Raw genomic sequence first — 15,379 nt, forward strand, 5'->3', positions numbered from 1 at the left:
GCCTATTTTATCAAATTAAAATTATACAAATTTTAGATTTTTTTCTAAAGTTGTGGCATTATACTGGAAGGCCAAATTTTAAAGTGGCCATCTCGGAAGGGTTCTGAAGCGTCAAATTTCAGCCTAGCTGGGATTAAATCACTCCTCACAGAAAAATGAACGCAGTCCTCAAGAGATTGACGGCGTGAAAATGTCTACGGTAGAAATCTCCAATGGAGTCAAGAGCTGAGACCGGGCCTTGCAAGGCAGTGCAAGGCTCTCACGTTTGCGTCTCAACTTTCTCAGCTATCGAAACGTCAGTACAAGGCTCTCACGTTTGCGTCTCAACTTTCTCCATAATTTTCTCCGCCTGGCCGCAGCAGGAAGATTCAATACTGTCGTGATGGCGCAGAGGTGGTGCTGCCGCTCCTCCGCCTCGCCATCGCTGCTTTTGTTGTTGCAGGTGGCGGTGCTACTCCTCCGCCAGCTACCCATTTCTGTCGTTGCAGATGCTGCTGTTAGAAATAATAGCTCGTCTTCTATTAATTTGGTAGAGAACGGGAGCTTCGAGGAGGGGGCGTTTTCCCCGTCAACACCTGGCGACAACGACGAGATAATGACGATTCCGGATCAGCAGACGAACATCAGCGGCTGGCTTCTGGCCAGCGGCACCATCGACTGGGCGAGACGCCGCTGGAAAAGGGCCAGCGACTGCAGCCCCAGCTGCATCGACCTTAGCGGCGGAGGGCCCGGCATCGTCACCACCTCCTTTCAGACCAAGCCAAACACCACCTACACCATCCTCCTGGACGCCACCGCCAACCCAGACGCACCCACGCCCGTCAAGGGCACCTTCACCGTCGCTGTGCTCTCAGGCAGCTGTTCCGTCAATTCTTCTAACATTTCCGTCGACGGAGTTGGCTACGATAGCAACAACATTGGCTGGCACACATTTGCAGTCTTCTTCACCACCCCTTCAACCTTGCAAGGCAACCTCACCCTTTCACTCGCCAGCAACATCCCAGGGTGGTATGGTCCCCTCATCGACGATGTCCGCGTTTATGAGGGGCTCCATTTTCCCAACTCAGGTGAGTTGTATATACATGATCTATTTCTTCCTATCCTGTGATGTTCCTCTACTACTACTACGTGGTGTTAGAAATAGGGATGGGGGCTGCCAGATTAGTGAGCAGCCATGAAAGCTTAATGTGCAGACAACTCAGAAACAGGGGTGAGCATCTAGAACAAGAACAAGATGAGCATGACCACCAAGAAAGAAAATGCATTGCTGTACGAGAGATTTTACAGAGGGTGAGCGCCTCTTAATAATGAGGGAAAGGGTAGTTACAAAGTGGTTGCATGTAAGAGACAAGTGTCCGGTGAGTCGCATGTGGATGTATGTGTGCGCATGTGCATGAGTGCATAGATGTATGCTTGTGCAAGCGTAGGTATCCCTCCCCCTCTAAAACCTTTGCAAGGAATGCATTATGCTATAAGGTTGTAGTTGTCCAAGTTTGATATAATGTGAATGCACTAGTGTGTTAGAAGCTAAGCCCGGATCGAGAGGGGGTTTGATGATGTACAAAGTGAGCATAGATGTGGATTGCTTGTTCACCAGCAGCAGCTTCATTTTCGTGTGCAGCAGTGGGCGCATTTTCGGTGTGTCGGCGGAGACACAGGCTAGTCGAGGTAGAGATACCAACTATTGTAGTTGGAGATGTGCGAGCGCAAGCGAAGCTCGGGCGGTTCGCATCCAGGATGTCGTTGGGGTTGAAGTCAAGGTGGTCATCGTATCACTGGAAAACAACAAGAACCGCCGAGGTTCTGGTGAGAACCTGAAAAACCAGATAATATGAGGCTTGAGCATTAAACAATGCGAATTGGCATGTAGACTTACCTTTTGTTGAGTTGGGAATTGAGTTCAGGCAATCGTCGAAGCCAGTTGTGCAACAGTGGCGGAAACATCATGGAAGGTGTTGAGCACGAACTTGGTTATGGTAGGGTCAACAGAGATAAGAGCTTGGATGGCCTCAGTGAAGAGAACATCTATATGCATGCCTGTGAAAGAGACATGATAAGCTGCATCAGGGGAAGCAAGTAGACCTTGTGGGCTTTTCTGAGCCATGTAGGTCGGGCAACCAGTCGAGTGGCTGAGCAAAGGCCTGTTGCCTTGGGTAGTAGCTTCCTCATAGACATAGTTGAGGACTGCCAAATTGTCTAGATGGTTCGCCTGAGAGAGGGGTGGGAAGGCGGCTTCATGTTGCAAGGTTGGAGAAGAACTGTCCTCCCCAGGCTGCAGAGGGCCAAAGGGTTATGGCGAGGTTGAGGCCAAATGGTGCTGAAATCGCCTGGATGGGTCGCCTGAGAGATGGGCGGGAGGGCGGCTTCATGTTGCAAGGTTGGAGAACAACTGTCCTCCCCAGTAAAAACTTGAGTGTGGGCTATAGAGGGCCAAAGGGTTACGGCGAGGTTGAGGCCAAGTGGTGCTGAAACTGAGGCTTCAAGTTCTTTCTCCAGTTTTTGGAACAGGGCATCCTGGATGTTATCGTCGAGGGCTTGCATGTATGCATGCAGGGCTCAATCTGCAGCACGTTGAGTAATGGACCGAGACTGGGGAGTGGCAGCAAGCAGCCCTGTCATGTGCATCCCGCACTTGGATGCCACATGGACATATCTGTACAGCAGTTACAAGAATTGGAGTCGTAACCGGTCCCTTGTCTGGGGACGAGTCAGCCAAGGTCTACTCTAAGCATCTAGGGTCTGGAGTCTCGTACATGGTCTTGGTCAGGTGTGCAAGTCCAGCACATGAGGCAATGCCAGTCCATACTGTGAGCCACCCTCTGAAATGATGTAGAGGTGTTGGGAGACCAAGTCATAGGTTTAGAGGTCTTGAAGCATACATATTTTGGTATGTGGGCAAGTGGCAAGTAGGCAAAGGGGCAGCCCTGTGGGCCATCCCAAAAGGCCATAAGGGCCATTCCTAGAAGGTGGCCTTGTGGGCCACCCTAGGGAGACCACAGTCGGCCAGCTGCATCATGATTCCCACATGTGAAAAGGCGCATCTTTATGAGATTAAAATCAGGTCGTGGGACAAACAGAAACAGGCCGACAGGTTTTTGTGCAAAGTTCAAACCGACCAGCCCTATTGAGTCATATATAAGCATGGGCTTGTCAAGGGTCAATCCAAGGGCTGAAGTACTTCAAGGGCCAGGATAGCCAAGGGAAGTCTGAAGCAAAAGGTGAACTTGAAGGTCAAAGATTTAGGTCATCTTCAAGCTGCAGATTTACTGCCAAGGAAGATCTACAGAAAAATCAGTTGTTTTCATCATTCAATAAAGCAAATACACCAGTCCTTGGTTGGGGCCCTTCAGAGGGTATTTGGGGACCAATTGGGTGTACTTGTCTTTGTTCCTCTCTCTCTCTTTCTCTGTCTTTCTCTTGCACTCTTAACTCTGCTACATTGTGCAATCGTCAAGAACCAAAATGCTGAATATATTCCCTACCAACGAATAATCCTCTCTGTAAGCTTCCGCATGTTACAAGCCCAAAGTTGGTGTGACATGCCCCAAGGTCAGAGATGGACTCTTCGCATGCATGCTCTGTTGCATGCAGGGATGCACCTTTTGCTGAAGGTGTTGAGAATGCCTCTAGGAAGAGGGCTCCGGTTGCAGGGTCTGTATTGCACAGGTGGGCGAGAGACCCTTCTCAAGATTGGAGAAGGGTGCTTCTGTAGAAATCATGTGCCCGGAGGGCAGATCAGGGTCTGCTGTGGGTGCTGCTACATGAGGAGCCTCTTCAAGGGGCAAGAGTGGTTCAGTAGGGGTGCGATCCAGGAGCAGAGGCGCGATAGAGGTGCGTATAGAGGACTCGATAGAGTCAAGTCCCTCTGCATGTAGAGGGGCAGCATGTAGTCTATGAAAGTCTGGGTAAAAGATGAGCTTCCATCGATTGAGGGGTTTGTTGAACGCAATAGGATGTTGGTCCCCCATCTTTTGAGGGGGCAGGCTCAGAAGGGTGGAGCATTTGGTTGAGGGGGATGCTACTGCAGGGTGAACAAAAGGGATGCAGCCAAAAGGATCGAGGACCCCCTCTTATTGTTGGAAGAGAGCTCTTCGGCAGCAACCATGAACGAGGGTCCCCCCTCTCGGGAGACAGAGCGGGTGTGCAGACAACTGAGAAACAAGGGTGGGCATCCAGAACAAGAACAAGATGAACATGACAACCAAGAAAGTAATGTAACTAAAATGTATTATCTAGAACAAGAACAATATGAACAGGACTACCAAGATAGTAAAATGTATTGCTGTATGAGAGACAACTCAGAAACAAGGGTGAGCATCTAGAACAAGAACAAGATGAACATGACTACCATGTGCAGGCAACTGAGAAACAAGGGTGAGCATCTAGAACAAGAACAAGATGAACATGACCACCAAGAAAGTAATGTAAGTAAAATGTATTGCTGTACAAGAGATTTTACAAAGGGTGAGCGCCTCTTAATAAAGAGGGAAAGGGTAGTTACATAGTGGTTGCATATAACACGGTGAGTTGCATGTGGATGTATGTGTGCGCATGGGAATGAGTGCATAGATGTATGCATGTGCATGAGTAGCTATAAACGATATTCCAACACATGCCCTAAGTCGGCATTGCCCTTGTCCTTTTCCCTTGTTACAGTGGTTGAGAGGCAGGAGGGTAGAAGGATCCAGAGCTGAACGACAACCATGGGCAGGGGATCTAACCCTTGTCCATCGATGGGCAGGGGATCTGTCTGTAAAGACCCCTCGTTCTCACAATGCTGCCATGACTGGAATATTAGAGTCTTAAGTTAGAAAGGATAGAGTAGAAAAAGACCATTTTCAATTACTTAAAACTTGCTCATTGATTGATGATAAACTTTCGATTGGTGCAGAGAAGGATGCCACTTGCCCAGAAGATCTACTCAAAGGTAGGACATCAATGTAGTCATCTAGTTCATAAATATCTATCCTGTTTATGAAGTGCACTTTTCATTTGCTGAGGTTTCATTTGCATTTTTTGCAGATGGAAAGCCCAAGGTTACCTTAATTGTGGCAATTGTAGTACCTTTGTTCCTGGTCATATTTCTCTGCGTAGGTTTGTCGCTATGGAGGAAAAAACGGAGTAATTTCAGAGATGAAAAAGGTGTGTAATGTAAGGTCTTCCTTCCAAGTGCATTTTCTCAATGGCTTATTAAGTTAAGCTGATTGCTAGAGTGCATTAAAATTTATTCCGTTTTTGCATGGATATGTATCCAGCCATATCTCGTCTTGAAGGCAGACTCAGAATCTTCCCATACCGTGTTCTCAAGGCTGCCACTCAGAATTTCCACCGAGATCACAAATTAGGAGAAGGCACGTTTGGTGCAGTCTATAAGGTAGGGGAAAGGCATTTCATTAGCCTTCATTAAACCAATGAAACTGCCTTTCAAAGGCGCTCGATTGGCTCCCAACTTTTCTTCACATTTTGAGATGTCATGCATTGTGTGCCCACTATCGAAGGGCGTCCTAGCAGATGGAAGTGAAGTGGCAGTTAAGCAACTTTTCACTAAAACACCTCAAGGGCAAGACGAGTTCTTAAATGAGGCCATGGTGATAAGCTGTGTGCAACACAGGAACCTTGTCACATTGAAAGGGTGCTGCGCTAAAGGGCTTGAAAGGTTTTTGGTGTATGAGTATGTGCAGAATAAGAGCCTCCACCAAGTACTATGGGGTAAGTTAATGGCATCATTTTGGCCTTCATGCAGAGCAGCATAATTCTAATGTGGCCTCTTGTGTTTTCATGGCTTAAATATGAGCCTTAGAATGAGGCTTTCATTTCTTAGGTTCAAATGGTGCTCCCATCCATCTGAATTGGCCAACAAGGTTCAGGATAGTTCTAGGGACAGCTCGAGGTCTGGCCTACTTGCATCAAGGCTCTCAGCCTCGGATCATACACCGTGACATCAAAGCTAGCAACATACTGTTAGACAAGAACTTTGAAGCCAAGATTGCAGATTTCGGTCTAGCAAAGTTCTTTCCTGATGATAAAACCCATGTCAGCACTCGCATTGCAGGGACTTGGTAAGTTTAATCCCTCCTGGTCCTCGCATGTGATAGTTTTAGTCCATGTAACCACCACTTTCCACGGTTGTTCTATGGTCTTTTTATTACATTACAATATGGAAGTCCATCAAATTGAGGTGGTTTTATGGTCCTTAGGATCAACACTGGATTGATGCCTGACATACCTGTGTTCATTTTGGGCCACGTATTAGGGGTTACTTGGCTCCTGAGTATGCAATGAGAGGCCAGCTCAGCGAGAAGGCTGACGTGTTCAGTTTTGGGGTTGTGGCATTGGAGCTGGTGAGTGGTAGAAAGAACTTGGACTACCGGCTTCCCTTGGAAAATCAATACCTTCTAGATTGGGTAAAAACCACATAACCTTGAATTCCAATTTTCAATACAAGGGCGTAATAGACTATAGGAGTACTGGGGTGATGTTAACCTTGAAATTAAGACACAAATATTCATGACAATGGAAGAGATTATGTTCGCCTTTTGTGTGCAGGCAAAGCAATTGCACAACCAAGGCAGGATGGAAGATCTTATTGACCCAGAATTGCAGGCAGATAGCTACCGCAAGGAGGAGGTTGAAAGGGTGATCAAAGTGGGGTGGTTGTGCACCCAGGAGGTGGCTTCAATGAGGCCAACCATGAGTGAAGCTGTGAGCCTGCTGCAAGGATCATCAGAGCAAGATGAAAAAGCATGGAACTATGTTGAGGAATCTAATATGGGCCATTGCGAGGGAGCCAGCATTCCACTACTTATGGGCTCTTCCTTTTCTGTATCAAGCTCCACTCTTGAGACGACACCACAAATACCACTGTCTCTTCAATTGGCTGAGGTGGGACAAAAGATTGGTGTAATAAGTTTACATTTACATACAAGTTAGTTACACACATCCAAGAGATCGTCTGCAGTATGGGCATTATTGCCCCCACCATATCCTTGATACAGGCAGGTGTGTGTCTAAGCCCCAAAGACAAGCACACCACCCACACGTTGCTGGGGACACTACACACCTTCAAATGTTCCAAAGCAAACGATGGGTACAACATTACTTGGCCCAAACCTATCCATTGATGAAGGGTGACTACACATATTCTTCTCTAAATGTAATTTGTTAAGATCCCATGAATATGTTTCATGATCAGCCCACTGGAGGGAAGCTTTCTGAGAATCTAGGCCCCACATCACAGCGTCCAACTCTTATCAAAACGTCAAATTGCTGGTCCATCATCTGAAATGTACATGCTAGCCCTTCACATAGCAAACTTTGAGATTTTTGAGCATGCGAACACTCTTCATCCTAAGCTATCCCAAGCAGATTGGAGGTAAGTCGGTAGGTCGGCCTGTGTAGGCCATCCTACATTGACTCCATTTGGATCGTGGGATCAAATCTCCTCGGATCATTTTCTACTTAGAAAAACGGATTTGTGTGAAACCTCCAACAACAAATCTCCAATAGCGAAGTTTTAACAGTCTCTCTCTCTCTCTCTCTCTCTCTCTCTCTCTCTCTCTCTCCCTCTGAGTATCTCTCTGCTTAGCTATGGAGCCTTTGCAAGCTGTGTGTGTAGCCCCTTGTGAAGCTAGAAAACGGAAGGTTGATTTATACATTCATATTCCTGAAGAGTATGGCAATTCTAAAAAAACCCATCCTACTAATGCACAATATGTCCAAGCTCGTAGGATAGCTAAGGAGAAAAATGTAGATCTTTGGGTTGATGGACGTCTCTATCCAATTGACCCTCCATTAAGAGCAAACCCTCCTTTCTGCGATTTATCATCTTTCATGTAATTTTTTGGTGAAGGAGAGCTTGGCTTGTTAGGATATTGTACAAGATTGACTACAAGTGGAGCTTGGCAAACCCATATTCTCCAATCTCAATTGCGCAAGCATCAAAATTCAGCCTTTTACAATGTCAAGAAGGACTTAAAATATCATCAGATAAAATGAAAGAGATCCTCGCAGAGAATGTGGAGAAGGATGCAAAGATTCAAAGGCTAGAGGAACTTATCAAACGACTCAAAGCAACGCCAAATGGTACTCGTGAACGCAAAAAGACATTGGCTGGTATAGAATCTCTTGCGTTTAAAGATGGAGCACGGAAGAAAAAGATTCATACAATAAAGTAAGTAACATAAACTTTCATTATGCACTTAGTGATTTAAATAAAATAGTCATGATTTGTGTTCTGCCAGGATTTTTTTGCAAGAGGTGCGTGGTTCTAACGAAGAGGGATGGAAGGATTTGGTCAAAGCCATTCTGAATACCCAGGATATTCTCTCAATTATTACTGATCCTCATCGTCCTAAAATACGCCAAGCTGTTGTCAGTAATATGGTGAGCGAGATTACAACCTCCATCGATTCTTCTCATTAACTCAACATGCTTGTGATGCGGCTGGAATCAGCTTGAAAGGGTACCAAGCAATCCGTGAGATTGTAAAAGATGCATTTCTAAGACAACGAATCACTGGCACTTTATTTCCTACACTCAAGGTAATTCACAATGTCAAGCGTATCAATAATGATGATATGCAGCGAGCTATAGGACAGTTTTATCACGTTGAGGGCACACTAACATTAGACACAAGGTCAAGCAGTTTTATCACGTTGAGGGCACACTAACATTAGACACAAGGTCAAGCAGAAAGAAAATCAAGACAACAAGTACAGAATTTCACTATGATGTTTACAATAACATCTTTGTTCATATTAAGAGACTATAACAAGCTATGGTGAAGTTCTATGGTCTTTCATCAGAAGGTGAGAACTTGCAATTACTACTATTCATGTTTTTCAATAGAAAATAAAGACGATTATTTTGTTTTGAATATTGTAAATTATCGTTAATTTGGAGTTTTGGGGAGCATACTTTCATTTGTGCTCAAGCTAGATGAGTGTCAAATTATGAAAGGTCGGAAGCTAGAACGTATGAGCACTACGCTCATGAATGAGGCCATGATATGTGCATGGGAAAAGACTACCAAACCAAGTTTTAGTGTGCAATCTAAGAAAGAGGTTTGGTGGCTTGGTTCATTCGAGGTACCGAAGGAGACACATGAGGTATTGACATGGATGTTTGAAAGGACTCTTTGGATAATAGATGTAATCAAAAAGCAAATTGATGGTCAACTTTTAGATGTAGAAAACATAGGAAAGTTCAAGGTGGATTGGCATCTTGGGGGAGATTTGAAGACAATTAAATGCATGATGGGTTGTGCTCAAGGCGCGACATCAAGATGGCCTTGTCCATATTGCAATGCTCAGATTAATAAAGACAAATGGAAAAGGTATGAAGGAGGTTGGTTCTATTGGGAAGGATACCTCGAAAAGTCCCAAGAAAGGGAAGAAGCAACAGGAAGACGCAGTAGATCCAACCGAGTCAACTGATGATGAAGATGAGGAACAATCAAATGTAAGATGGGTGGAAGGTGTCATGTCTCCTGATATGCTAGGAGAACCAAACAGGAATTCAAATTGGAGTCCCATGATTAATTTTTCACTAAAGAATATTCACTTTTGCACACTTTATGCATGTATGAGAATCTTCGATCGATTGCTTAAGTGCCATATCGATTATGCATTCACAATGCCTATACAAGAGAGGAAAGTTGCAGCCCTTGGTAAATTAGAGCATCTTTTTAATTCTTTGGGCTGCTATGGCGAAAACGTGAAAATTGAAGTGAATAAGCAGGCCTTTGGTATGTCATACGAGGTTTCTCAAAAGGTCTCTATGACTAGAGCAAAGGCAAGGAGATTTTTAGAGAAGCCAGCAAACATAGAGAATTCAAAGAAGACTTGGGGACTCTGGAGAGACCTGTGTGCAATCACCATAAATGTAGATTGTCCAATGCCAGCTCTTATAAATATGCACAAACAGCTTTGGATAAATATGCGCAAACAGTTTTGGATAAATTTCAATAACATGGTTCGCAATATGAATCAAAGTAGCACAACTGCCCAAGAATGAGCATCATTCCAACAACATATCGTAGAATTCACCAAAAGTGTGCTAGGTGCTTGGGGGAGGAGAGAGTAAAGTAACACACTATATGGTAAGTTGTACAACAAAAAAATAAACTGGTGTTTTAACCTGAACTTTTTCTAATTAAATTCTATTGTCATGTGTACAGCATATAGTTTATATGCGCATGGTGTGTATTTCATGAACAAGTATGGATCGCTCGACATGTGGAGTACCTAAGGGATGAAGAAATCATATTATAAAGCAAGAGGGATTTATTTCAAAAATACAAGACATGGAGGTGGAGCTTCTACGGGAGGAACAGGTATAAACTATCTACAAGAGATGTTTAATTGGTTTTATCACACAACCTTTGAAAGGGTATTGGTTAGAGAGCGGGCCCAACAATCTAAGCTTGTGCAAGAGGCACGCAAGGCTGCAAAAAGTCATGCTCGGCTTGAATGGATGCTCCCCATAGGCATGGTGCTTAGCGTGCACAAATGAGGAGATAAGGGAGGCGTTGGGTTGTGCACGCACCAGCACAAATCTAGATGTAATAAGGCTAAGAAAATAAGTTTAGTTAGGTTTTTTTTTTGTCCTTAAAAAAAACTATTAATAGCTCCTTCTCTCACTTCATTTTCATTTCACTTTTTTAGAGAGCTTGAGCTCAAGATCTACGTAGGCATCCCCTTAAAAGGACACCAACAAATCACCACGTAAGCACAATAGGCATAGTCGTACATGGATATGGCATGCTCCAAGAACACCGCATGTGTTACCATGCCTTCATAAAACATAATGCAAGGCACCCAACGACCACATACTGGCGACACCACGGAAGAGAGTGACACCTTGGATTCTAGGACACGCCCAATGGGATAACCAGAATCCAACCCTCCTCCCACAACAACACCAACGTACACACATACAGGCCCTTCTAGTGGGAGCAAGTGCGTGAAGAAGACCCCACAATGCAGCCACCCCAGAGATCAAGATAGAGGTCGATGATGAGCAGTTCGACTGGGTTGGTGAAAACATTCCTACATTGTGCAGCACCATAGGTGGCAAGACTCTACTACTAGGACAGAGTCCCCTACCTACCCGGGAGGAACTTGATACACAGGTACCACAACAGCAGGAGGAGGAGGATTCAGACTATGAGAGAGACCAAGAGGAGGTTCTTGCAAGTGCGCACAAGCGTAGAAAGATTAAGCTCTTCAAGCCAAGGAAGTCCCAACCTCACCAACGTACCAACACAACACAGAGAGCTCCAAGGAGAAGGATGGGCCAAGGGCATAGGGCTCTACAAGAAATCAAGTTTTATTCGAGGAACACTAAGTTGCTGATAAGAAGAGTCCCTTTCGCTTGCACAGTGAAGGAGATTCTCCAACGATATAGAACACAGTTCTGTGTGCAGGGAATTGCCCTTGAAGCATTGCAAGAAGCCGAGGCTTACCTTGTTGGGCTTTTTGAAGACACCAACCTCCTTGCAATACATGCAAAGAGGATTACCATTTCTGCCAAGGACATGCAACTAGCTTGGCGTATTCGAGGCGAGCAAGACACGATCTAGAGATTTTAGATGTTAACCTTCTTTTTGAAGCAACTAGCTCGGCGTATTCTCGAGGCGAGCGAGACACGATATAGAGATCTGAGATGTTAACCTTCTTTTTGAAGCAACTAGCTCGGCGTATTCGAGGCGAGCGAGACACGATCTAGAGATCTTAGATGTTAACCTTCTTTTTGAAGCAACTCTTTTGCTTCAAACCTCCCTTTGTAACAAGCCTATCTCGCTTTCATTTTGTAACGTTTTGATAATTAAAATTTTAAGTTTCTCTTACAATGTCTCGATGTCATCATGTTTGTTTAACCAGGAGTGTCTATCATGTGCGAGTTTGTCACCCAAGGCATCAGAAATTCTCCTGGAGGACTGAGGAAGCTGTGCTAGAACAATGCGAATTTGGCCTCTGTAACGGCAGCGATGTAGGCTAAAAATTCGCACTGTTTTGGCACTTCTCTCCTAGCCACTCAAGATCATTTCTGATGCATTTATAATGAAGTTGAGTACACTAATTGTGAGAAACAATAGTTTACAAAATAAAAACACCTTTAATCATGTGTAAAAATACATTGTTTATCATCCAATGCATCAGAATTGTTCTTGGAGGACTGGGGAAGCTATGCCAGAACAATGCGAATTTGGGCTCTACAGCGACGGTGCAGGCTCAAAATTCACACTGTTCTAGCACTTCTCTCCTAGCCACTCAGAATCATTTCTGATGCATTTATAATGAAGTTGAGTACACTAATTGTGAGAAACCGTAGTTTATAAGATAAAAACACCTTTAATCATGTGTAAAAATACATTGTTTGGCATCTAATGCATCAGAATTACTCCTGGAGGACTGGGGAAGCTATGCCAGGATTGCGCGAATTTAAGCTTTGCACAGCAGCGGTGCAGGCTCAAAATTCGCACTGTTCTAGCACTGCTCCCCCAACCACTCACGATTATTTCTGATGCATTTATAATGAAGTTGAGTACATTGATTATGAAAAACAATAATTTACAAGATAAAAACATCTTTCATCATATGTAAAAATACATTATTTGTCATCCCAATGCATCAGATGTGCTCCTGGAGGGCTGGGGAAGTTATGCCAGAACAGTGCGAATTTGGGCTCTACAACAGCGGTGCAGGCTCAAAACTCGCACTGTTCTGGCATTGCTTTCCTAGTCACTCAGGATTATTTTTGATGCATACATTGATTATGAAAAATAGTAATTTACAAGATAAAAACACCTTTAATCATGTGTAAAAATACATTATTTGTCATCCAATGTATTATAATTGCTCTTGAAGGGCTGGGGAAGTTGTGCCAAAATAGTGCGAATTTGGGCTCTACAGCAGCGGTGCAGGCTCAAAATTCACACTATTGTGGCACTAATCCCCCCCAGGCTCCCAAGGTCGTTTCTAATGCATTTACAAAAAAAATTGATAGTACAAACTAGAAAAAACAATGATATACTTGATGAAAATAAGTTTGCAAAAACTGTATTGTATTTATAATGAGAAGTGATACATCATCTTTACAAAAGCTTTCTTACAATATTGAGCTTCCTTCTCTTGTTATTGGGCAGAGTGTGCTCAAGGAGTAATTGGGCTATTTCTTGAGGATCCTCTATGTCTATGCTTTTGGCTATACCTATAGGAGCAAGAAGCTTACCCCTAAATCCAGAACCAAAAACATCGAAGGCAAGGGATTTTTTAATCAGAACTATACATTTGGTGCTCTGCGCCATAAAGGCTACACAGAGCACCTTAGAGAGGGCTTTCAAAAAGAAGAGAGTGAAGGTAGATTGAGGGGTATAGTCCCTGTGGTGGATAATGGTGATGCCATCCACAAGAAGCCCACCAAGATAGTACGCCAACGCAGCATCATGTCCATGGACCTTGGCTTGGTCTCTGCTGTCGTCTCGCCTCTCTCCCAGCAAATGCGTTAATTTCAACCACCCTTTGCAATCAAAGGAAAAATCAAAATATTTTCCTATACATAATTACAAATGTTTCTAAGTTGTAAAAGTTCGATTATTACCTCTTGCTCAATGTCTTTTTTTGCCAAAGTGCTAGTAGGGGGCAGAGAGGTCAATTGAGGACTTAGCCTCATCCTTTTTAGGTGCTTTGTTCTCCTCCATCACTCCAGCAGCAAGGATATCCTTTTCGGCCTCTAGCTTGTCTTGTAAGGTTGTAAATTGGGTAGCCGTGTGAATGCAAAGACATAGTGTGAGCTCGTGCTTGGTTTCTATCACGTGAAAATGAGAAAGAAGGCACCTTTGGCTATTTATAGTTAAAATTTAAAGTTCGGCCTTTTCACACTAGACCGCTAGACAAAAAAAAATCACAGTTTGTAAAAATATTAAGATTTCAATTAAATAAAGATTGGTTAAAAAAGCGCCTGCTACAAAATTACAAGCATGTCATCTAATCTAAAATTGTTATAATGTCTTTATTTTTTACCTCTCTTGTGACATTTACTTCATGTTAATCTCCATCTCCTTGTTGAATTGAAAGCTCGTCATTGCCTTCACCTCGATCCTGAAACTCTTGCTCTTCACGTGCATCAGAATAGAGGCTATTTTTCCATATACCCAATTCATCTTCAAGCTCTTCCACATGCCTACTATGTGTTGGTAGGGCTATGCACCCTGTTGAAAATTCAAGGTCCCCCATTTGCCATGATTCTGAGACCATGGTTGTCCCCTCCTTACGCTTCCCAATCTATAAAAATATAGAAAGTGGCACAATAACCAAAAAGTGTAAGGGTTAATTCTAGACATGTAGTGGAATTAGATATACCTTTCTTCTCATCAACTTGAAACTTGACTCTTCCACATTGTCAAAGCCCATGATGCTAAAGTGTTGACGCAAGTCTGCTAGGCTCCAATGCTTGCTTGCTGCCACTCGCTCAATCCATCCATTTTGCATCATCATAGCTACCTCAATGCTACCTCAATAGGCACAATTTCTTCTTCTCAGGCTTGAAGTGGAATCCATGTCCTGTGCTTTTGCATCCATCTTTGGTAGTGTAGACACATGTACAAAATAGCGTGTGCTTTCAAGAACCTGAAAGACACTTTAGAATCTACTACATTGCACTTACTACATTGCACTTGTACACATCACCTTGATGTGATCCCTCATTAACCTCCCAACCCTGTCCTAGTAGTAATCCTTGAATGAGGTCAGATCGTACCTGCTTATTACAAATATACATTGTTTTTGTTTGGTGCATTGGCATGGAATTGAACATGTGCACAAAAACACGTAAAGGACAAAAAAACACGTAAAGGACAAAACCAATTTAGCCCTACTACTGACCTAGATGCCTTTGAAAACTTGAGTGATGTCTTGATATCACTTACCATCTTAAACTTTAAGCATAAGATGGTCCAAGCATCAAGTTTGGGCCATTCGGGATTGTTAAGAGGGGGGTTGGGGATCTCTTCTAGCTTGCTAAATAAACCTGGTTTTTTATCCTACAAAATATAAGTGAGAAAAGAAAAAGATATTGTTCTGTGTACAGGATCACTTGAGCTTTAAGATACAAACATTGCCTCTCCAATGGATGCATGCATAGCATAGAAAACTCCAGTGAGGCTTTGGAGTGGTTGTTCTTCAATATAATTAGAGGAAAAAATATCTACAGAGACACATAAGAAAATGGAGAATCATAAGAAATTTTGAAATAGAAAATCCAATATTAGCATGTTGTTAAAGTTGTGTTTATATTACACTGACAATTTGAAGGAAACCTTGGTCGTTGGCCTTGAATGTACAGGTCTCCAAGGGTATACACATGTTACACTATAGCA

The 15,379-nt window shown here is 43.5% G+C and overlaps 1 protein-coding gene across 1 annotated transcript; it reads left to right on the top strand.

The window, feature by feature from the left end:
* The first annotated feature begins 252 nt into the window (after window positions 1–252).
* On the top strand, window positions 253–7,172 carry LOC147620432 (putative LRR receptor-like serine/threonine-protein kinase At1g56140). The gene is made up of 8 exons (XM_086824643.1): window positions 253–1,067; window positions 4,892–4,927; window positions 5,023–5,142; window positions 5,256–5,374; window positions 5,499–5,709; window positions 5,822–6,059; window positions 6,254–6,404; window positions 6,547–7,172. Exons 1-8 carry the CDS (start codon window positions 383–385, stop codon window positions 6,928–6,930), a joined length of 1,944 nt encoding a protein of 647 aa, XP_086680769.1. The 5' UTR covers window positions 253–382; the 3' UTR covers window positions 6,931–7,172.
* Window positions 7,173–15,379: the final 8,207 nt, after the last annotated feature.

This window comes from Cibotium barometz, chromosome 31 (assembly GCF_041138505.1).
Source record: "Cibotium barometz isolate CiBa-2024 chromosome 31, ASM4113850v1, whole genome shotgun sequence".
In the NCBI taxonomy this organism is placed as follows: domain Eukaryota; kingdom Viridiplantae; phylum Streptophyta; class Polypodiopsida; order Cyatheales; family Cibotiaceae; genus Cibotium; species Cibotium barometz.